Source organism: Furipterus horrens, unplaced genomic scaffold, assembly GCF_987537825.1.
Source record: "Furipterus horrens unplaced genomic scaffold, mFurHor1.1.pri manual_scaffold_3, whole genome shotgun sequence".
NCBI lineage: Eukaryota > Metazoa > Chordata > Mammalia > Chiroptera > Furipteridae > Furipterus > Furipterus horrens.
The window spans coordinates 116,317,397-116,340,714 of NW_028327173.1; the positions used below are offsets into that span (position 1 = coordinate 116,317,397).

The 23,318-nt window shown below is 35.8% G+C and overlaps 1 protein-coding gene across 1 annotated transcript; it reads right to left on the reverse strand.

The window, feature by feature from the left end:
- Positions 1 to 19,570: 19,570 nt before the first annotated feature.
- Positions 19,571 to 21,978, reverse strand: LOC150015805 (DDB1- and CUL4-associated factor 16-like). Its single transcript, XM_090271832.1, is given in 1 exon segment — positions 19,571 to 21,978. A coding segment is annotated over 1 exon segment (651 nt). The 5' UTR covers positions 21,865 to 21,978; the 3' UTR covers positions 19,571 to 21,213.
- Between the last annotated feature and the right edge of the window lie 1,340 nt (positions 21,979 to 23,318).

Sequence of the window (23,318 nt, forward strand, 5' to 3'; positions counted from 1 at the left end):
ACTTCTCTTCTGGGGTTTGAAAACTAATGTTTGAAAACATTTGTTCACAAAGATACATGCACTCCTATGTGTATTGTAGCATTATTCACAGTGGCCAAGACATGGAAACAATTGAACTGTCCTTCAGTAGATTATTGGATAAAGACTATGTGGTACCTACATACAATGGAATATTACTCAGCCATGAGAAAAGATAAAATACTGCCATTTGCAACAATATAGATAGACCCTGAGAATATCATGCTAAACAAAATAAGTCAAACACAAAAAGTTAAGAACCATATGTTTTTGCTCATTTATGGGATATAAAACTGAAAACAAATGAACAAACAAACAAAACAATAACTCATAGCCATAGGCTACAGTATAGTGGTTATAAGAGAGAAGAGGGATTAAGGGATAGTAAGGGATAAAGGGGGTCAAATTCATTGTGCGGGAGATAGTTTGACTTTGGATGGTGGGGACACAAACCAATATACTGATCACGTATTATAGAAATGTACATTTGAAACCTGTATAATCTCATTTACAATGTCACTGCTATAAATTTAATTAAAAATATTGATCTCAATGTATTAATCCACAAAAAATTTATAATAATGAAAATTAATATTTACTATAGTCCTGTCCCACTGTGTCAGGCAGTGAAATAAGCATTCTGCATTTACTAGAACATTTAATTTCACAATATCCCTATGTCCTATTATTATCTCAGTTTTATAGATGGGACACTGAGGCACAGAGACATTTCTTAAAGTACAGTTCAAGATAGGCTATTAAGTGGCTGAATGTAGATAGAAATCTATCCCAGAGCCTTCTAAAAACTATGCTATACTGCTGCACATTAACATAAATATATACAAAAGTCCAGAAACAATAGCTTGGTGTGGGGCTAGAAAAGTTTATGTAAATTCACAATGATAATGATTTAGTGATTGGAGGGGAAATAGATGGGGTTTGGAAAGGATTATGTGGAGGAACATTAATTGGAACTTTAAATTTTTTTCTCAGTAGGTGAGCTTACTTCCACTGAAAAGAATTAAATCACTGAGACAAAGTTCCCCCAACCTCCCTGTTCTCCATTCACATCAATTTGTATCTTTACTCTTTGTCTTATTCTGTTTCTGACCCATGAAGGAGTCACTGTCCTTCCTTTCCAGGGATGACCTTGTATTTGGGTTCTTGAGAACCTACTTTGTCAGTATTTTCTTCTTTTAGTAATTTCTTCCTTCCTTTCTTTTTCCTTCCTTCCTTCCTTCCTTCCTTCCTTCCTTCCTTCCTTCCTTCCTTCCTTCTTTCTTTCTTTTCTTTCTTTCCCTTTCTCTTTCTTTCTTTTTCTTTCTTTCTTTCTTTCTTTCTTTCTTTCTTTCTTTCTTTCTTTCTTTCTTTCTTTCTTTCTTTCTTTCTTTCTTTCTTTCTTTCTTTTTCTTCTTGTCCCCATTTTCCTCCATTTGCCCTCCCCTGCACAGCCCACCCTCCACCCCCACAGTCACTAACCACACCGTTGTCCATGTCCATGGGTCATTCATACATGTTCCTTGACTAGTCCCTTTCCCTTCTTTCCACCATTATCCCCCTCTACCCCACCCTCTGGCCACTGTCAATCCATTTCATGTTCCATGTCTCTGGTTCTATTCTGTTTCTTTCAGGCTGAGGCTCTGGCACTGGCTCTCAGGCTTCTTCCTAGAGGATGCCTGGATGATGATGCTGCAGCTGCCTGCATTTCCCAACAAATGGCATTTTGGATGAGAAGGAACTCCAGGGCACAGTCTAGGATTGGGCTGGCCTGGCAGGAGTGGCAGGTTTATTCTTTAGGTGTTCTAGAGGGAGCCGGCTCTGAGGCAGAAAGCTGCCATTTTCCCACAATTGTGTAGCTCTTTTGTGTGTATTATGCTGTTTTAGTTTGTAAACCCTATAGAAATAAGAATTAAAACTAAAAGAGGGAATAATAGGAGAACCCAGGTGTTAGAGTTTAGCCTTACTTGACAGGCTTATTGACTGCTTTTGAATAGACTCATTTCCTTTATCACCAAACCTTTGCCTCTGGAATTTTTCCTAGAAGGTGGTGGTGGGTAGCGGGATCCCCATTGCTGTTTGGTAACATTTCCAGCAGTGGAATCGCTGGGCCATTGGCAGTTCCATTTTTAATTTTTTGATGAAACTCCATACTGTTTTCCACAGTGGTTGCACCAGTCTGCATTCCCACGAATAGTGCACTAGGGTTCCCCTTTCTCTACATCCTCTCCAGCACTTGTTGTTTGTTGATTTATTAATAATTTCCATTTAGCAAGTGTGAAGTAATATCTCATTTGGTTTTAATTTAAATCTCTCAAATGGCTAGTGATGTTAAACATCTTTTCATATGTCTATGGGCCCTCTGTATATCCTCCTTGGAGAAGTGTCAATTCAGGTCTTATCATTAAAAATTTTTTTAAACTTATTTTTTAGAGAGGGGAAGGGACGGTAAAAGAGAGGGAGAAAAAGGTTAATGTTTGGTTGCCTCTTGTGTGCCCCTAGCTGGGGACCTGGCCTGCAACCCAGGCATGTGCCCTGACTGGGAATTGAACCAGTGACCTTTGGTTTGCAGGCTGGCACTCAATCTACCTGAGCTACACCAGCCAAGGCCAGCTCTTCTCATTTTTTAATTGTATTGCTTGTCTTACTGGTGTTGAATCATATGAGTTCTTTATATATTTTGGAGATTAAACCCTTGTCCAATGTATCATTGGCAAATATGTTCTCCCACACAGTCATTTCCCTTTTCATTTTGAGGATGGTTTCTTTAGCCATGCAGAAACTTTTTATTTTGATATAGTCTCATTCATTTATTTTTTCCTGGACTTCCCTTTTCCTAGGAGATATACTGGCAAAAATATTGTTCTGTGGGATATTTGAAATTTTAAACCCTATGTTTTCCACTAGGATATTTATGGTATCTCAACTTATATTTAAGTCTTTTATACACTTTGAGTTTATTCTGGTATATGGTCTAAGTTAGTGGTCTAGCTTCATTTTTTTTTTAAACATGTACCATTCCAGTTCTCCCAACATCTTTTATTGAAGAGATTATCTTACTCCATTGTATGCTCATGCCCCATTTGTCAAATATTAAATGACCATAGAAACATGGGTTCATTTCTGGGCTCTCAATTCTGTTCCATCGATCTATGTGTCTGTTTTTATGACAGTACCAGACTGTCTTGATTACAGCGTCCTTGAAGTATAGTTTGATATTAGGTTTTGTGATCCCTCCTCCTTTATTCTTTTTTCTCAAAATTGCTAAGGCTATTCAGAATCTTTTTGTTCCATATAAATATTTAAAATATTTGTTCTAAATCAGTGAAATATGCCATTGGTTTTTTAATAGGGAATGCATTGAATCTATAGATTGCTTTGGATAATGGGAATGTTTTAATTATGTTAATTCTTCCAGTCCATGAACTGGATATATGCTTCCATTTATTTATATCTTCCTTAATTTCTTTCTCAGTGTTCTATAGTTTTCAGAGTATAGGTCTTTTCCCTCCTTGGTTAGATTTATTTCTAGGTACTTCATTTTTCTTGTTGCTGTAGTAAATGGGATTTCTTTCTTAGTTTCTCTTTCTGATAGTTCATTGTTGGTGTACAAAAATGTCATTAAATTCTGAATACAGACTTTGTATCCCACTACTTTGCCAAATTCACTTATTAGGTCAAGAAGTTTTTTTTTAAAAGACTATACGGTTTTCTATGTATACTATTATATTATCTGCAAATAATAATAGTTTTACTTCCTTCTTTCCAATTTGGATGACTTTTATTTCTTTTTCCTGTTTGATTTCTCTGGCTAGAATTTCCAGTACTATGTTGAATAAGAGTGGTAAAGGCAGACACCCTTGTCTTTTCCCTGGTCTTAAGGAAAAGCTTTTATTTTTTTCCCATTGAGTATGATGTTGGCTTCAGGTTTCTTGTATATGGCCTTTATTATGTTGAGGTATCCTGCCTCTATTCCCACTCTGCTGAGTGTTTTTATTGTAAGTGGATGCTGGATATCATCAAAGGATTTTTCTACATCTACTGATATATTTATTTATGTTGTATAGTACTTTTATTGATTTGTGAATATTGTACCATCTTTGTATCCCTGGGGTGAATCCCACTTGATCATGGTGTACGATCTCTTAATGTATTGCTGGATCCAGATTGCCAGTATTTTATTGAGGATTTTAGTATCTATGTTCATCAGAGATATTGGCCTGTAATTTTCTTTCTTTGTTCTGTCTTTACCTGGTTTTGGGATTAAGATAATAATGGCTTCAAAAAGAGTTTGAGAGTCTTATCTCTACTTTATTTTTTGGAATAGCTTGAGAAAAATAGGTGTAGTTCTTCTTTGAATGTTTGGTAAAATTTGCCTGTGAAGCCAGTCCAGGGCTTTTGTGTGCCAGTATTTTTATTACTGCTGTGATTTTGCTAGTTGTTAACAGTTTATTCAGGCTTTCTGCTTCTTATTGATTCAGTTTTAGAAGATTATATGTTTCTAGAAACTTACCCTTTTCACCCAGGTTGTTCAATTTCTTGACCTATAGTTGTTTATAGGAATTTCATACAATACTTTGTATTTCTGTGGTATTGTTGTTACTTCTATTTCATTTCTGATTTTATTTACTTAGATCATCTTCTCTCTCCCTCTCATCTGCTTAAAGGTTTGTCAATTTTGTTCATCTTTTCAAAGAACCTACTCCTGAATTTATTGATCATTTGCATTTTTTTTTAGTCTATGTCTTTTAATTTTTCTCTGATCTTGATCATTTCTCTCCTTCTACACACTCTGCGCTTTTTTTGTTTTTGTTTTTGTTTTTGTTTTTTTGTTGTTGTTCCTCTAGTTCTTTTAGATCTAGGATTAGGTTGTGTTTATTTGAGATTTTTCTATCTTCTTTAGGTAGGCCTGTATTGCTATGAACTTCCTTCTCTGGACTGTCTTCACTGTGTCCTATAGGTTTTGGGTCGTTGTGTGTTTATTTTCATTTGTTTCCAGGTGATTTTTTATTTCTTCCTTGATCTCATCGTTAATGCATTCACTCTTTAATAACATGTTATTGAGCCTTCTTGTATTTGAATATTTTTGAGTTTTTTCCTTGAGGTTGGTTTCTAGTTTCAGGCCATTGTGATCTGAGAAGGTGCTTGATATGATTTCAATTTTCTTGAATTTGTTGATGCTTGCTTTGTGTTCTTCTATGTATCTATCTTAGAAAATGGTCCATGTATATTTTGCTTCTTTGGGATAAAATTTTCTGTAAATATCAATTAAGTCCATTTAATGTAGAGTGTTGTTCAATGCCACAACATCCTTGTTGATTTTTTGTTTGGACAATTAGTTCACATGACAAAAGGACCTTTATATATGATTGAATTAAGAATCAAGAGTGGGAAATACTGGATTATCTGCATGGGCTCAAAGTAAGAACAAGGACTCTTAAAAGATGGAAGAGAAAGGAAAAAAAGTCAGAAAGAGATTTGAAGATGTTACACTGTTGGTTTGGAAATGGATGAAGGGGCCATGAGTTAGGGAATACAGATAGCCTCTAAAAGGTGGAAAAGACAAGAGAACAGATTCTTCCCTATAATTCACAAGAAAAGCAGCCTTCCTGAATCACTGAATTTAGCCCAGTAAAACATATTTTGGACTTCTGACCACTAGAGCTATAGAATAGCTTCTAATCACTAGAGAATAAATGTGTTGTTTTAATCCACTCCATTTGTAGTGTTACTGCAGCAGTAGAAAACTAATTCAATAATTTATGACTTTGCCTTCATATCTCACCACCAGAAATTCTGCCCTTTACTCCCATGACTCTGCCCAACCTGCTCTCTCAAAGATCTCTGTAATCTACCCATCAATCATCAGTTACTTCTTTGAGATTGTGCCAGATGTGAGATTTTATTGTCTTTAGGGGAAGCTTTCCTTTGCAGCCCAAACTATTCAGACTTTGAACTTTGATATTTAAAATTACTACTCAGTTTATTAAAGTTACAAATGAAATAAATTCAACAACAACAAGAAAAACAATAGTTCTTCCTTTAGCTCTCAGGTTTGCCTTACAAATCTTATTCTACTTATAAGTTCAGCAAATTTTAGCTATCAGTTTTCAATGGGCCTTTGATTAGTATTTGGGAATAGTTACAGACTTAGTTAATTAAACTCACTTAAACATTTCAATCTTTATTTATAAATTTAATATATTTTATTTGTCTCATAAACACTAAAATGATTTATTGTAATAAACAAAATCTTCCAGGCTTTTCCTGTACTCTTATGACTATAAAACCCTAATAAACTTACTAATATAGTGAAATTTAATTTATCATAATAATAAGATGCTAACTAAAATTGCCAATCTAAGTCAATTACTCAAGTATACCTTAAAAATCATGTTGTAAAACTTAAATATATACAATTTTTATTTGTCAGTTATACCTCAGTAAAGCTTAAAAAATAAAATAAGGCAATTATTCAATTACACAGTTTAAAGTGGAATTATAAGTCTAAACTGTTATTTGAATAGGCCAAATATTCTTTAAGTGATATAGGTATATGAAATACCAATGTACAAACAAATATTAATACTAAACTTTTAACTCTTTTAACAATTCTATACTTAATTTTAAATCTTATGCACTTAGGAAACAATTATGTTTTTCCAAACATTTTGAGAGAGACCTTCCAACTGGTTGAAATGAAATTTAAGAAAAGATATTTTTGGCTAAGGCACCAACTAGATTCTTGTTATTGATACTGATGGGGATATATGACTGTGATTTAGAGTCCATACTTAAAGTGTTAAAACAACCAACCCTTCCTTACACTTATACTTATCAATGTAGAATCAATTTTGACTTGTTTTTCTTTATCTCATCTTGGTACAATCACTCACAATTTTTTTCATATTTATCATGTCTTTGACCTGGTTTCTTACAATTATTTTTTAAAAATAAAAACTCTAATAATTCTTGCATTAGAAAACATTCTCTGTTTAAAACACTTTGAACAATGTTGTTTCTTCTTTCTCTGGGAGATTCTTAATCCACATTAAGATAACAAAGCCTCTCAGTATCCTATGGTAAAGACATTATTTTATTGTGGTTTAACTCAGCATTCCCAAAATTTAATGAACAAGAACCATTTTCCCCCTTATATCAATTATTAACACCTCACAGGCTTGGGAAATGCTACTCAAATCTCTCTGTTGCTTTCCATTTTCATTACTCTCACTTTAGCTTGGGCTCTCATTATCTACCACCTAGACTAGTCTCTTTAGTCATCTAAGTAGAATCTCTGCTTCTTTCATCTCTCATTTCATTCTATTCTTTAGACATTGCTAGGGTGATCTTTCCATAACACATTTTTACACTTGGTCTTAGCCAAAAGGCTGAGAAGTGATCATAACACATTACTAAACATGTCTCTGCTCTGCTAAGCAGAGAAATGGAAAGATTGGGGATCGAGAGACTTTAATTCATATCTTGGCTTTGTCACTAACTATAAAATGTAATCTTGGAAAATTCATGTTATTTGTATGGGTCTTTTCTTTTTTTCAAATTGAAGAATCAGCAAGCTGTTCTAGATGCTCTATAGTTACTTTCAACTATAAAATTCTATACTTCTAGAATTAAGTAGAAGTTTCTTCTTTTGCCTACCATGTAATTACCTTGGCCTACCTCTTTCCAACTTAATTTCTTATTCAATTTCTTTTGAACTCTACAGTTCAATCAAACTAGATTGATACTTATTTTCCTCTCTGCATATTATGCCATTTTGATGCTTTTTAAAAAACTTCACCTCCCTTATATCATATATTTATTATGTCTGCCTCTAACATCGTCTATTTTAAGATGCATCTCAATTATTCTCTCCTTCAGGAAAGTCATAGCACTTCCTCAATTAGTTGGGATTTCTGTGACTCTCATAGCACTTTACTCCTTCATTTTAGCTCCTATTGTTCTGCCTTGACTTAGGTTGCTGCATGTTTTGTTCACCCATTAAGGTATAAATGAAGTTAGTGACTATTATCTTATTTATAGGCACTAAACAGAAGTCAATAACTGATGTCTTATACATAGTCATTCTCTCTAGGACATCTATTGCCAGCCCTTGAGATAGTTGGGTGATCAGTTTATGTGTAATTGAAGAGGAAATTTTGATTCATTAGAGATATGCTTGAGTTAAGGCTGACTTTGTAATAGAAATACTGATTTTTCACTTGGAAATAAGTGTGAAGAAGATTTTTAAAACTGTTTTGGGTATGTATTATAAAATGGTGAGTTTTTATTATCAACTATACATGAAAACATGTTTGAAAAATTAGTTATCTACATTCTTGGGGCTTAGGTGGTACTATTTCCTCTTGTCTGAATGATGATCCCTTCCTTAGAAGTTTATGTCTCTTTAATTTTCTTTCATAATGTTTTATATGAAAATAGCAAGCGAAGTAAATAAGTGTCCCTCTATTGACAGGAAAAACAAAGGCAGATGTAATCTTGTCAGTTTGATTATTTTGTTACCTCCCAGCTTATCTTTGTCTGAGATCTGAGTCCTTAATTTGAACTTCATTTTGTAGGTGTTCCCAAGACATTACATCCCAAGTCTCATCATAGTCAAATTAAGGCAGAATGATAGTAATTCAGTACATAGATCCTATATGTTGCTTTTGTAACAAAACAAAAGAAAAACAACTTCAAGTAACACTTTCTTCTGTTTCTTGTATCTTATGCACATGTATATACATTAGGTAAATGAAATTCTGCCACCTTAAACTTCTCATAGATTAAATGTGATTTTTTTCCCAAGAACCTTGGAATAGCTTCTGTTAGGGGATGCTGCTATGATAAGAGAATGAAACAGTGTTGTGCTTGCCATTTGAATAAGAATTTAGTGAGGTCCATTATGCTGAACTAGTTAAAGGGGAAGCTTGAAATATACATCAAAGGGAATTTATTCTAACTGCTAAAAATAAAAAGACCCATTTCATGGAGAAATGTTAACAAAAAATTGTGGAATATGAAAAAGAGACATCCTCTGGAAATGTCTGAAAAGGGAGGGCATAATGTTAGCTGGTGACAAATATCATCATCCAAGATTTTATATGTTATCAAAGGACTAGTGTTTACACTAGTTTACACTTGGCTAGAAGCCCAAGATCAAGGTGTTGGCAGGGTTGGTTTCTTCTGAGGCCTTTCTCCATGGCTTACAGACGGCCACCCTCTGCCTCCCTCTTTGCATGGTTGCTTCTCTATATGACCCCAGTGTCTCTAGGTATGTTCTAATCTTTTCCTTTCAAAAAGTCACCTGTCAGATTAAATTAGAACACATCATATGGCCTCATTTAGCTACCCCTCTAAAGGCCCTGTCACCAAATACACATTCTAAGGTATTAGGGATTAGCTCTTCGTAGAAGAGCTAATCCACTTTTCCTCACTCTGATTCCCTTCCCTATGGGGAGCTTATCTTTATACATTCCTGACTCTTAGTCCTTGGTGGGAAATATAATGAGAACTGTTAAAATCCACTTGTGGTTCACCTGCTCTCTTTTCCCTGGGCAGTGTTATGGATAAAACCTTCTTTATCTGGATCCTAGAGTAAAGATGACATAGAGCATATCTGAATCTTACCTCAATGTATATCTATGGTGCGCAAGAGATATATCTTTGTTGATATATTTGGGATCATTTGTTACTGCAGTATGCAGCTTATGCTGATTAATGGATATGTATGTATGTACTGTATACATCATTGATGCACTATTAAATCCTTCATAGTTCTTTATACTAACCCTGGCTGATTTGGCTCAGTGGATTGAGCGTCGGCCTGCGAGCTAAGTGTCGCTGGTTCGATCTTCCAGTCAGGGCACATCAGAGAAGGAAAACTCTGATTCCAAAGAACCTCCGCTGCCTTGCGGCATACCTCTTCAGGGGAAGGGCTAAGGGAGTAAACCCCGACAGAAAATCCGGAGCCGGAGTCCCTAAGGCGGTTTGACGTTGTAGTCAACACCGGCAACTCCTGCGGCGCACCTGAAACCAAGCTGTATTGACTCCGTCTTTCCCTTGGACCCTTCAGCTGCGAAGAGAGGGGGGGTCTGCTGCATGGGCAACAGCAGACCCTCCATATCACCCTGCCCAGGCTCTGTAGCTTCAGCTCCACTGGAGAGGACACTCCAGCGTCATCGCAAGATGTCGATTCAACACGGGAGGAGACAGATACCGTGTCACTCCCGAGTCGGACTGCACAGCCATTTTCGGCGCTGCAGATAGACTCTTAAGAAGCTACACCATCATCTCTCGAGACGGACGGCTGCCAACGAGTGTTTACACTGAAGTATGTGCTAATTTAATGAATTAAAAAATTAGTTATTTAAACCTCTTAGTGCTCACAAATCTTAGGGCAGTGGAATTTAATTTTTAAGTAAGAACAACCATGATCGTGGTATTGATACCACTAGAAGTATCCGTCCAGTTTTACTTGTGAATGCATATTTTGCTTTGTTGAGTTATGGTTAGTATAGCTTTAAGTTTAACTATCTTAGTTGGTTGAAATCTATTATTTATTAGGTTGAAGTCAAGGCACCAACTTTATCCCCTCAAATGTCAGTTACATTATGCAGGATAAACCTCTATTATGAAACTATAGACAATGCTAGAATTCTAGGTGGCCATTTCACACATACTTGCTACTGATCAGAATGTGGTTGGCTAAGAAAAAACCTATTATTCCTTTTGGAAAAACAGCTCAAAATACAAGTCACACTGGTAACTGCTCAATAGCTTCATTTTCATACATAAAATAATAATGCATACCTTAATGTGAAAGGCATATCAAATCATAATACAGCTAATTGTGCATGACACATACACAATTCATTCAAATTAAGGGTTTTTATATAATTATAATATTTGTTACTAGATGTTGCATTTTCAGCACAATATTCTGGAAGAACACTTTTATGTTTCTTTTGAAAAATATGAATCTAGTATATCTGCCAAGGTGTTTACCTTGATAGAGAAAATAGTGTGTTTGTGGAATCGCATATTACATTTGCACACGTGATCTTCAGCAAGTAGATATGTTGTGCACCTTTAAAGGATTTAGCTCTGGAGGACACTTGATAAAACTTTTATGTACTTTAAAGCATGGAGATCTCTGACATTAGATATATTCATCTAAATTACAATTTGACAAAAGAAAGATGAATCTCATTATAGTTCCATAGAGTTTGGGTTGGAGTCTGGGATTCTTTCATACTTTATGTTTTAATAATCTTGGAAGCTTTGCTTTATTAAGAACTATAGCTAAGATCATCCCTTGTCAAGTGCATGACTTGTAACTTAGAATTGATTATGGCATAAATAATAAATGTTAATACACCCAATTTCCTAGTATCAAGGCTAAAAATCTTTATCTATGTAAGCATCTTTTATGTACAATACAAAGGAAATTGATGTTCACTATTATATCTATGAGGTATACCAAGATATGAAGAAGGCATTAAATTAATATAACTTAAATTATATTTAGTGGAGTTTTGGAGTTAACATATTTAATTGTATTTTGTTTGACAATTGATTATTCACATATGGTATATGAAGTGACTTTCAATTTTCTGGAATAGAGCATATAAAACTTATGAACAGATTGAATTCAAAAGATATACTTGTATACCAGGTTGGAACTAAGAAAATATGTTTCTATGAAACAATGTTATATTGTTTACATAGAAAAGCTTATTGTGTATGTGTTATGTCCCAGGCAGCACAGAAATAAAAGAAAGATGAGTAATCCTCAAAAAACTCACAGCAGTGGGTGAGTGTGGTAGAGGTAAATGTAAAATGCTTTGGGAATACAGACAATGGGTATCTAGGGGCCAGAAAGGGCTTTCCTTATATGGCAATGCCTGAATAGTTTTAAAGAATAAATGAATATTAGCATATTGATTGTTTAAGGAAGAAAGAGGGTAGGTTACCCAGAATGAAGAGGCAGCATATGTGAAGTGAGGGTGGCATGAAACGATAGGATATATTCAGGTAACTACTAGTGGCTTGATAAAGCCAGAACATAGGACTGATGGTGAGACTAGGGGAGCAAATTGGGAATATCACCTTAAAGCCATGGGTAGCTTTTGATGTCTTGTTAACAGGGAAGTGAAACCATTAAGTTAATGCTTTGGAAAGACCACTCTGGAAGCTTTGTGGAAGGTCAATTGAAGGGGTGTCACAAGATACAAGAAAGCCAGGTAATAGGCAACTCCAAGTGTCCAGGGATGAAGTGATGGGGCTAGAGCTCCAGAGTCTCTTAATAACCCTCATTGAAAAACCTTTGTCTTCTGTCGGCATATTATTCTCTACAGAGGGCCTGACCAAACTCTTTGAACTGGTTAGCAAATAGATTCCACACTGCTCTCTATTTTTATACTACATTATTTCTTTTTTGTTCTACAGGTTGATCTTTCTCTTTCCTTCTGGAAAAAAGCACACACACAATCAAACTAAAACCCAGAAGCTTAAGAAAAAAGGAAGAAAAAGATTCTTGCATGTATAGCAAGTGGAAATATGAGGATGGAAATGAGGAGGTCTGTGTATTTCTGCTGGGTTCTGCTGGGACCTTATAGCAAAACCACAGCATTTATTGGATTGATTAGACACTTGAAAATGAGAGAAAGGGAAAAATTTAAGATTTTTTTTCTAGTTTAGGTAATAAATGTGCCATTTATTGAGATAGGGCTCACAAGAAGGATAATAAACGCCAGGGAAAATATAAGTATAGTTGTGAGCCTTTCGGACATTCAGGGAGACAGCCCAGTAGACAGTTTTACAGTACTAAGACTAAGGAGAAACATGGCTGGAGGTGTTTACATGGGAGTCATCTGCATATTGAATCTCAGTGAAAATATATTTCAGATCAACTCACTGAGAAGGGTGATTAAAAAAAATTTGGGAGACTGAGGAAGGAAACATGAGCAACTGAAATTTAAGGGGGCAGGCTGAGAAAGAGGCTTTCTGAAGGTGGATTCTTTAATTTAAACCAGTTCAATTGCTAACGAACCTTAATCCAAATATCCAAAACATGTTGCCTTGAAAGGAAAGAGTGAAGTTCTCTTTAAAAACATGAAACAGTCTTGTTTCTCTGATAGGAGGAACTGTGCAAGCATGATGTTGTGCTTATTGGGAACTTACGTATGATTTGTAAACTGCAAAGTAGAATTAAAACAATAAAAAAGTCATGAATGGGGTGGAATAAATATGTATAGTCTCTTCAGAGATCATGTTTGTTCTGCAAGCAATATTACCCTATATAGTCAGAACAATTTCAGCTAAACTGTAGATAAACATGCCAAAGAAAAACAGCCAAGGTTCAGAGAATTTTACAGGAAAAAAATACACTCTTCCTTAAACTGTTTGTTCTAATGATTACAGGAGGGTATGGAATATTCTGAAGTCAGCAATTCTGAAGAAACCTTGCTGTTCTGAAGGACAGATTTCTTCCCATCAATTATGGCAGAATAAAGTAATATATAATAAAAATAAACCAAGGGTAACAAAGTTTTTGTTTGCAAGAGTTGCTGTTCATAGAAATTCTACTTTTCTGTTTGTTTAAAATCCATTTTCCTGAGTAAGCAAGCTTAAATGGCTGTTCTTTGTAGAGAAGTTTGACTTTTTACGTAAACTGAGAAGTGTAATTCTCAGTAAGGCGAGAGTCAACTCGAGCCCTGTTGCTGCAACCTGGCCTTTTAAAATTTCTCACACTTAAACATTTGTAACACCAGGCTAATTTCTTTTTAATTTTTATTTTTTTCCCCACAATTCTTTTTTTTTTAACTTGTTATTCTATTACAGTCGTCCCAATTTTTCCCTGTTCTTCTCCCCTGCCCTGCCCACCACCTGTTCCCACAGTCACTCCCCACACTGCTGTTCATGTCCATGGGTCCTTTATACCCATTCCTTGACTAGATCCTCCTTCTTTCCCCTTTATTCCCCTCCCCCCAGCCCCCTGGTCACTGTCAGTTTATTCCTTGTTTCCTTGCCTCTGGTTCCATTTTACTCACTTGTTTTGTTCATTAGGTTTATCTTACTGGTGAGATAATATGGCATTTGTCTTTTGCCACCTGCCTTATTTCACTAAACATAATACTCTCAGGTTCTATTCATGCTGTTGCAAAAGGTAAGAGTTCTTTCTTTCTGCTGCTTAGTATTCAATTTTTTGATCCACTCAAATAGGGATGGCCACTTAGCGCTATTTCCAGCATTTGGTTATTGTAAATAATGCTGCTATGAACATAGGGGTGCATAGGTTCCTCTGAATTGGTGTTTCAGGATTCTTCAGGTATAATCCCAGCAATGGGATCACTAGATCAAAAGGCAGTTCTATTTTTAGTTTTTTGAGAAAATTCCATACTGTTTTCCACAGTTGCTGCACCAGTCTGGATTCCCACCAACAATGCACTAGGGTCCCCTTTTCCACACATCCTGGTCAGCATTTGTTATTTGTTGATTTATTAATGATGGCCATTCTGACCAGTGTGAGGTGGTATTTATTGTGGTTTTAATCTGTAGCTCTTTGATGGCTAGTGATGTTGAGCATCCTTTCATATGCTTATGGGCCCTCTGTATGTCCTCCTTGGAGAAGTGTCTGTTCAAGTCATTTGCTCATTTTTTAATTGGGTTGTTTGTCTTCCTGGTATTCAGTTATATGAGTTCTTTATATATTTTGGAGATCAAACCCTTGTCCAAGGTATCATTGGCAAATATGTTTACCCATAAAGTTGGTTCCCTTTTCATTTTGATTGTTTTCTTTACTCGTGCAGAAGCTTTATAATTTGATGTAGTCCTATTTGCTTATTCTTTCCTTTATTTCCTTTGCCTTAGAAGATATATCAGTGAAAATATTGCTGCATGGGATATCTGAAACTTTAATGCCTATGTTTCCTCTAGGATATTTATGGTTTCACAACTTATATTTAAGTATTTTATCCATTTTGAGTATATTCTCGTGTACGGTATAAATTGGTGGTCTAGTTTCATTTTTTTGCATGTCCCTGTCCAGTTCTCCCAGCATCATTTATTGAAGAGGATATTTTTACTCCAGTGTATGCTCATGCCCCTTTTGTCAAATATTAATTGACCATACAGAAATGGGTTTATTTCTATGCACTCTATTCTGTTCCATTGATCTATGTGTCTGTTCTTATGCTAGTACCAGACTATTTTGATTACATTAGCCTTGTAATAGAGTTTGATATGTATTTTGATGCCTCCTGCTTTGTTCTCCTTTCTCAAGACTCCTGAGGTTATTCAGGGCCATTTTTGGTTCCATATAAATTTTTGAAGTATTTGTTCTAAATCTGTGCAATATGTCATTGATATTTTAATAGGAATTGCATTGAATAGATTGCTTTGGGTAGTATGGACATATTAATGATGTTAATTCTCCCAATCCATGAACATGGTATATGCTTCCATTTATTTGTATCTTCCTTAATTTCTTTCTTCAGTGTTTTGCAGTTTTCTGAGTACAGGGCTCTTACCTCCTTGGTTAAGTTTATTCCTAGGTACTTCATTTGTCTTCTTGCTATAGTAAATGGGATTTTTTCCCTAGTTTCTATCTCTGATAGTTTATTGTTGCTGTACAAATATGCTTTAGATTTCTGAATATTGACTTTATATCCTGCTATTTTTCCAAGTTCACTTATTAGGTTGAGTAGTTTTTTGGTGGAGACTATAGGGTTTTTTATGTACACTATTATAGCAACTGCAAATAATGACAGTTTTACTTCTTCCTTTCCAATTTGGATGCCTTTTATTTCTTTTTCCTGTCTGATTGTTGTGGCTAGAATTTCCAGTACTATATTGAATAAGAGTACTGAGGGTAGACACCCTTGTCTTGTTCCTGATCTTAGGGGGAAAGCTTTTAGTTTTAGCTTATTGAATATGAAGTTGGCTGTAGGTTTCTTGTATGTGACCTTTATTGCATTGACGTATGTTCTCTCTACTCCTACTTTGCTCAGCATTTCTATCATAAATGGATGCTGTACTTTATCAAATGCTTTTTCAGCATTTATTTATATGATCATGTGATTTTATCTTTTATTTTGCTTATGTGGTATATTACATTTATTGAATTATGAATATTATACCATCCTTGTATCCCTGGGATGAATCCCACTTGATCCTGGTGAATGATCTATTTAATGTATTGCTGTATTTGTTTAGCCAATAGTTTGTTGAGGATTTTAGCACCTATGTTCATCAGTGATATTGGCCTGTAGTTCTCTTTCTTTGTTGTCTTGACCTGGTGTAAGAATTAGGATAATACTGGCCTCATAAAAAGAGTCTGATAGTATTTCCTTTTCTTAACATTTTTGGAATAGTTTGAGAAGGATAGGAATTAGCTCTTCCCTAAATGTTTGACAAAATTTGCACGTGAAGCCATCCTGTCCAGGGCTTTTATGAGCCAGGAGTTTTTTCATTACTGCTTCAATTTCACTAGTTATTATTTTGGTTTATTCAGGCTTTCAGCTCCTTCTTAATTCAGGTTTGGAAGATTATATGTTTCTAGAAATTTGTCCGTTTTTCCCAAGTTGTCATATTTCTTGACATATGATTGTTTGTAGTAATTTCTTACAATCCTCTGCATTTCTGTTGTATCAGTTGTAATTTCTCCTCTTTAGGTTCTGCTTTTATTTATTTGGGTCCTCTCTTTTTTTTCTCTCAATAAATCTGGTTATGAGTTGTTGATTTTTAAAATCTTTTCAAAGCACCATCTCCCAGATTTATTGATCCTTTGAATTGTTCTTTTAGTCTCTATGTCATTTAATTCTGCTCTGATCATGATTATTTCCTTCCTTCTACTTGCTCTGGGCTTTGTTTATTGTTGTTCCTCTAGTTATTGTAGAGGTAGAGTTAGGTTGTTTATTTGAAAAACTTCTGTCTTTTTTAGGTAGTCCTGCATTGATATGAATTTCCCTCTCATGACTGCCTTCACTGTGTCCCATAGGTTTTGGGTCGTTGTGTGTTTATTATCATTTGTTTCCAGAAACTTTTATTTCTTCCTTGATCTCATGTTAAGCTATTCATTATTTAATAGCATGTTATTCAGTCTCCATTAATTTGAATGTTTTTGAGCTTTTTCCTTGGGCTTGGTTTCTAGTTTTAAGCCATTGTGATCCAAAAGGATGCTTGATATGATTTCAATTTTCTTGAATTTGTTGAGGCTTGTTTTGTGTCCTACTTTGCAGTCTATCTTTGAAAATGTTCCATGTGCACTTGAAAAGAATGTATATTTTGCTTCTTTGGGGTTAAGGTTATGTATATATCAATTAAGTTCATTTGATCTAGAGCGTTGCCCAATGTCACAATATCCTTGTTTATTCTTTGCTTGGGAGACCTATCCATTGTTGACAATGGGGTGTTAAAGTCCCCTTCTATGAGTGTGTTGCTCTTGATATCTTTCTTGAAGTTTTCCAAGATTTTCCTTATATATTTGGGTGCTTCTATGTTGTGGGCATATATGTTTACAAGGGTTATATCTTCTTCACGGATTATTCCCTTAAGTATTATGAAGTGTCCTTTTTGTCTCTTTTTATGGCCTTTGCTTTGAAATCAATTTTGTTTGATATAAATACTGCTACCTCAGCTTTTTTTTCATGTGCATTTGCTTGGAATACTTTCTTCTATCCCTTTACTTTCAGTCTGTATAGATCTTTTGTGCTAGGTGGGTCTCTTGCAGAGGCATATATGCAGGTGATGTTTTCTTATCTAATCAGCTATGCTTTGATATAAGCATTTAATCCATTTACATTTAAGGTTATTATTGATAGGCACTTATTCATTGTCTTTATTACACCAGGCTAATTTTAATTGGGAATAATATCTTCTAAGCATATTTCAGAGAAACAATGTTATAAAATATTTGCCTATTTTCATACATTTCAATATTCATGCTTAAAGTTTGGGGTTCTGTGGGATAGACAAAAACTATTGTCTAAATCATTTTACAGAACTATAATCATTCATAATTAATAGATAAACTTTATTAAATGGCCAATAAGAATAACATTTTTATTGCCACCTTCCATGATTGTAGGTGTGTGTGAATGAGTCTTATTCCATGCTGTCAAATGATAGGATTTAGTACTTTATACATCATTGCTTGACATACAGTATTCTCTTTGGAAGCTGATATCCTCCCTTCATGAGATATGACAAGCCCAGGAAAACATTGCTGACATTGGGTTCTTTTTTGCTGATGTTACACAAAACTGCAGGATTTCAAATATGGCATTGCTCCAGGAATGTATGTTATTTTTCTTAGACAGCAGAAAGTAGTACAATAAAAAAGTCATGTCTGGTGTTAGTTGTCATTTTATTTATCAGTTCACACCTTCGTCACCATGACATCAATGTTTCAGGTGTTTTATAACTTAGAATTATGTAGGTCAAATGCACCAAGAAGTCAAAGTAGTTCTTCCAGTACAGTTTTGTGTTTTCCAATTATTCATAGATTAATTGCTTGGTACTTAAAGCATATTTTCTTATTGGAAAACTGTATTGTGCATGATAGATACATTCCCAAGCCTATTTAACCTATAATGCAGCTAAAATTTCCCAAAATATTACATAAAATACAAAACATAGTGACATCACTTTTTAAAGCATTTTAAAATGTAAGTAAACATAGGACATATGAACAGAATTTAGAAAATACTTCTCTACATTTTCAATATTGATATCGAAACAGATGTGCATAAAAATTAAAATGGTTTAAACTTCTTTTCCAAATGATTGTGTATGGAAAACTAGGTTTGACTTGAAGGCAAAAGAGTGGATAGAAGTGTTTGAGAAGATTCTGAAAAAAACCTTTGGCATTTTTAAGGAATTTGAAGGTAAAAGGTATTTCATCTTTTCTTCGTATAACTTAATTTAAATTTTCACCTTTTATTAATAAAGATATATATCATTATCACTTCGGTACATGTGAACCCTCACTAGGTTAAAAAACATTTATTTATTTTTGGTGAGAAGAAGGTAATTCACAAATAAAATAAATCTACAAACTTTTAATTCAGAAACCAACAGTTACTGTGTAGCACTTAAAGCAAAATTTCTTTATTAATTTTCAGTTCTTTCTGTATTAAACTCATGGGATCCTTTCTCTCAGTAGGTTAATTCTCACTGTCTCTCCTTATCTTGTAGCCCACTTTCCTATTTGTTCTTTTTCCTCCCTTGATCTATTTTCCAGAGAGCACATAAGAGATTTGTGATTTAACTTTCTTATATTAAATACCCATCTTCATTCTTTTTCCCTGCCCAATAGCTATGCTGCTACAGTATTTTTAATTTCTTACTTGTACCTCAGATTTTTTGTAAACATAAGTAGCATTTCTTAATTTCTTTCTTTTTTTTTTGCATGTACAAGCTGTTGGTTTATTCAGCTGCAAAGATGGGGAAAGGCTTCCTTTAGGAGTGAATAAGGAAAATGTGTTTATGAGGCATTTTTACACACATACATGCATACACACACACGTGCACACAAAGAAAAAGGAACATATTATGGTTACATAAACATCAACATATTTAATTTTTTAGACCTCCCTATCTTTCCCACCTCCCCCTTAAAAGAAACAGGTGTAACATTTTAAAACCCAGTTTCACAGAAAACAGTTTCTGATACATTCAGATACACTAAAAGTATAATATATTTCAGTTCAGTAATTTTCCCACTAACATATTTTTCTACTTACTACAATCTCCTCCTTCTTTTCCTCCCTTAAGAAAACTAACGCTCCGCAGAAATACTCATTAGGTTATAAACATTCTCTCTTCTTAAAGTTGCTATATATTTTATAATTCGTGATTCCATTAATGCTTCAATTTTTGATACCACATTGTACACAACACTTAGTTACGGAGAAGAGGAAAAAGCAAAACTAAAGGGGGTATATATCTTTAACAATCTATTTTCTGAGTCATTTAGATGCCCAGTTAACCAGGATCATACACAGGTTTCACTCTTTATTATAGGTGCGTGAAAAGATATAATGGTCTCATGCATTTTATGTTGACTTCTACATTTTGACTCAACTAAATAAACATGGCAAGACTCATTTACAACAGTACATACACTTCCTTGTTCAGATATATCTAAAGCTAATCTATGTAGAAAAATTGATATTAAAAAACTCTAACCTCAGATTGTATTAAGCTGAGCTTTTCTGTAGTAAGGTTTTTTGAAGTTAGAAGCGATACTAGAAAGTTTGCAATGGATGCGGAAAGTGCATTAAGTACTGCTCCAGGAAACATACAGACTGAAATATTTAAATCCAATAGCAGTTAGTATTGAAAACAAATGCTCTCTTAATAACGTTTTCCCTTTGGTCTTTTGGAATGTGTTTTAGTTCCTCTTGACTAAAGTCTGGGTGCAAAGATGCTGGAAATATATTCCCCATAGAAGAGGTATCTGTTTAATCCCCAGGTATAATCTTATAGGTCAGTTTAGGTACACAGAGCCTGGTGGGAACCTATAACATGCTTATCCTGTAATTGCAGGTACTGTAATAGGTCTGGTGTAGTAGAGGCTAGATTTGAAAGTGTACTTCCTCCCCCCCAGAGAGGAACCTCTAAAGCGTGCCACATGTAGATCTATCCATATAAAAGCCAGGAGATAAATCATTTTCGCACCATTCTCTTTTGTCTAGTTATTCACCTGAATCAACTACCTCCCTAAACATGAATGTCAGAGAAGCCTGCTCAGGAAGGTGCTGTTGGGAGTAGCTGACTTTCCACAACGGCTGTTGTGAAGGATGGATAACAAAAGGGGTGGTAGCCTACCTTTCCCTTCCCATTAATAATTAGATATCTAGTTAGTCCATTCATATAGGCAGAGTAAACAGGGGGGAGAACAGAATGTGGAGAATAGTTAATTTATCTTTTGCAACATGGTCCCTTCTGACCAGTTCTCCATTGAAGTTCTCAGTTCGTCCACAGGGTCTATCAAAGGGAAAGCTCATGGTACCCATTCTCTGCAGTTGAGTTCTGGGGCTCTTGGATAGACATCCAGTCCTTGGTATCCTCGGCTTGTCAGGACAGGGCAGTTTGGTTGAGGAGGCACTCCTTTACCCACTCTGGGCTGTGGAATTTTGTACTGCTTTCTCAGTTAGCAACATGAGAGATACCGGAACACATGGTGGATCTTTACAGTGATGCGGTTAAGAGCTTGTTAACTGCCTTCTGGAAGTCAGTGTAAGAGTAAGTGGTGTTGATGGGTTCAGTGCGGGCTGTCTCCTTAACTGTTTTAGTTAGCCAGCCACAGCAACAACCAGAAACACACGAATTAGGGATCTGTTTTAGGTATTCAGTAATGGGAGTGGCTCTGCTCAAGGTTCGACCTAACTGTTAGGTAGCAAACTGCAGTGCCCCATTCAGAGTGGCATGGTCTCTAGAAAGTCGGCTGGGGCTTGTCAGGGGCTTTTGAAAAGGTGGGACTCCACAAGAAGCCAGAGGTGGCCATTCAGGAATTGGTTCCAGTTTGGGTACACAACGGGAGCAATGTGAGAGTCTTAGACCTATCTCTTGAAGTATATGGACTGGTGTGCTTGGATCTAAGAGTTTAGCATGATATAACCAGGAGTTAGGATTTAAAGGTTTCCAAGTTGTCGAATACTTTAAGAGGCACTTAACCTGCCAGGCAAGACTCTCAAGAGGTGTTAGGTTGGGCACCACGGGGTCCTCTTCTTCAGAGGACTCCCACTCTTCCTCAGAGCTCTCATTTAGGTAGGTAGTGCTTTCTTCTTCCTCACTCTCTGATTCTGATAATGGGTCCGGAGAGGGGTTTCTGGGACCCATCAGAATAGAACAGGAGAAGGAACCAGAAAAAGATAACGATTTAAGCCAGCAAAGCGCTAACACTGGCAAACAGAAACAAGAGATGGGAAATCCTTTCAACAAGATTAACTTGCCTGTTTCCAAGTCCAGTTATACACACAGCAGGCCTCTGGCTTGCACCACTGTGCAATTCTTCGAGATCATGTTGTGTATTCTTGACTTACAAAGAAGACATCTCAGTTCTCAGGACCAGTTCAGTGTGTAAAAGTGTTAGTCACTTACCAGTGGCACAGGCCAGAGTCTCTCCTTTATATCCTGGTTACCCAAGAAGAGAAAGGGTCCTCATCTAGGCAAGCTGATTTTCTTAGTGTGGTCCCAACTGGTCGTGATACTGTGAAGAGACACTTGTGTTCTCTGTTTTGTTGTCAGGGTATTATATCTACTTGGTAATGAAAAGAGACTCGGTGGTTGCCTTCAGAGTCGGCTGGTGCAATTCATGTGCAGAGGGATGGTGGGATGAGTTGTCAAGAACATCTGGTGCGCATGGATCCGATGTTTTCTGTAGATGGTGCAAATGCCCTTGGTGACTTAGCTGCTGGACTATCTGGAAAGGTAGCCTTAACCATAAGTATTTTATTGAGACAGGAGAAGCTGTTGGCTTTTAATTTTTCTGTCCTCTTATATTTTTACTATTTTCGTTTCAACCAAATTCCATTATTTGTCTTTCTGTGTCTGCCTCATTTTCATTTAGCAGAACATCCTTCTGGTTGACTCATGGTATTGCAAATGGCAGGATTTCCTTCTTTTTAAAAGACTGCATCTTCCATTGTGTGTGTGGGCATCTCACATTTGTATCCCTGTTGGACTCTTAGGCTGTTTCCATGTTGGCTACCGTGAAAAATGCTCATCCTTCAGTAAGTGACAAAATTGTATGAAGTCATCTCATTTGTGGTGAGACAGCCAACCAAGTAGGATCTTTCCTTTCTCCTCACGCCTTGCCGCACGACCAGACTGCATTTCTTAATTTCTTATTTTATAATGACTTATACTCTTCTTACTTTTATTTTCTAAGTTGTATTATCCATTCTCCTACATTGTGACAAAGGTGATAATTTTCACCCAGTATTCATCCCTCCCTCCATCTTAATAACAGAATCTCTATTTTAGCTGGACAAAATAGAAACTACTTTTCCCATTTCTCTTGTGACTAGGTGTGGCCATGTGGTTGGCCAAAAGAATGTAAGCTGAAGTGTCAATGTGACTTTCAGGAAATGTCTCAAGAGGGAGAGGTCACATTCCCCCCCCCACCTCATATCTTCCTTTTTCCTGAAATCTGGAATGTGCATGATACGTCTAGTGCTTGAGCAGCCATTGTAGGTCCTGATGTGTAAGTCCTGTGTTGGTGGAAGGAGCCTGGGTCTCTCCTGATGGGTGGTGCCCTACGAGCCTTAGGCTGCTTATAGACTCTCTTCACA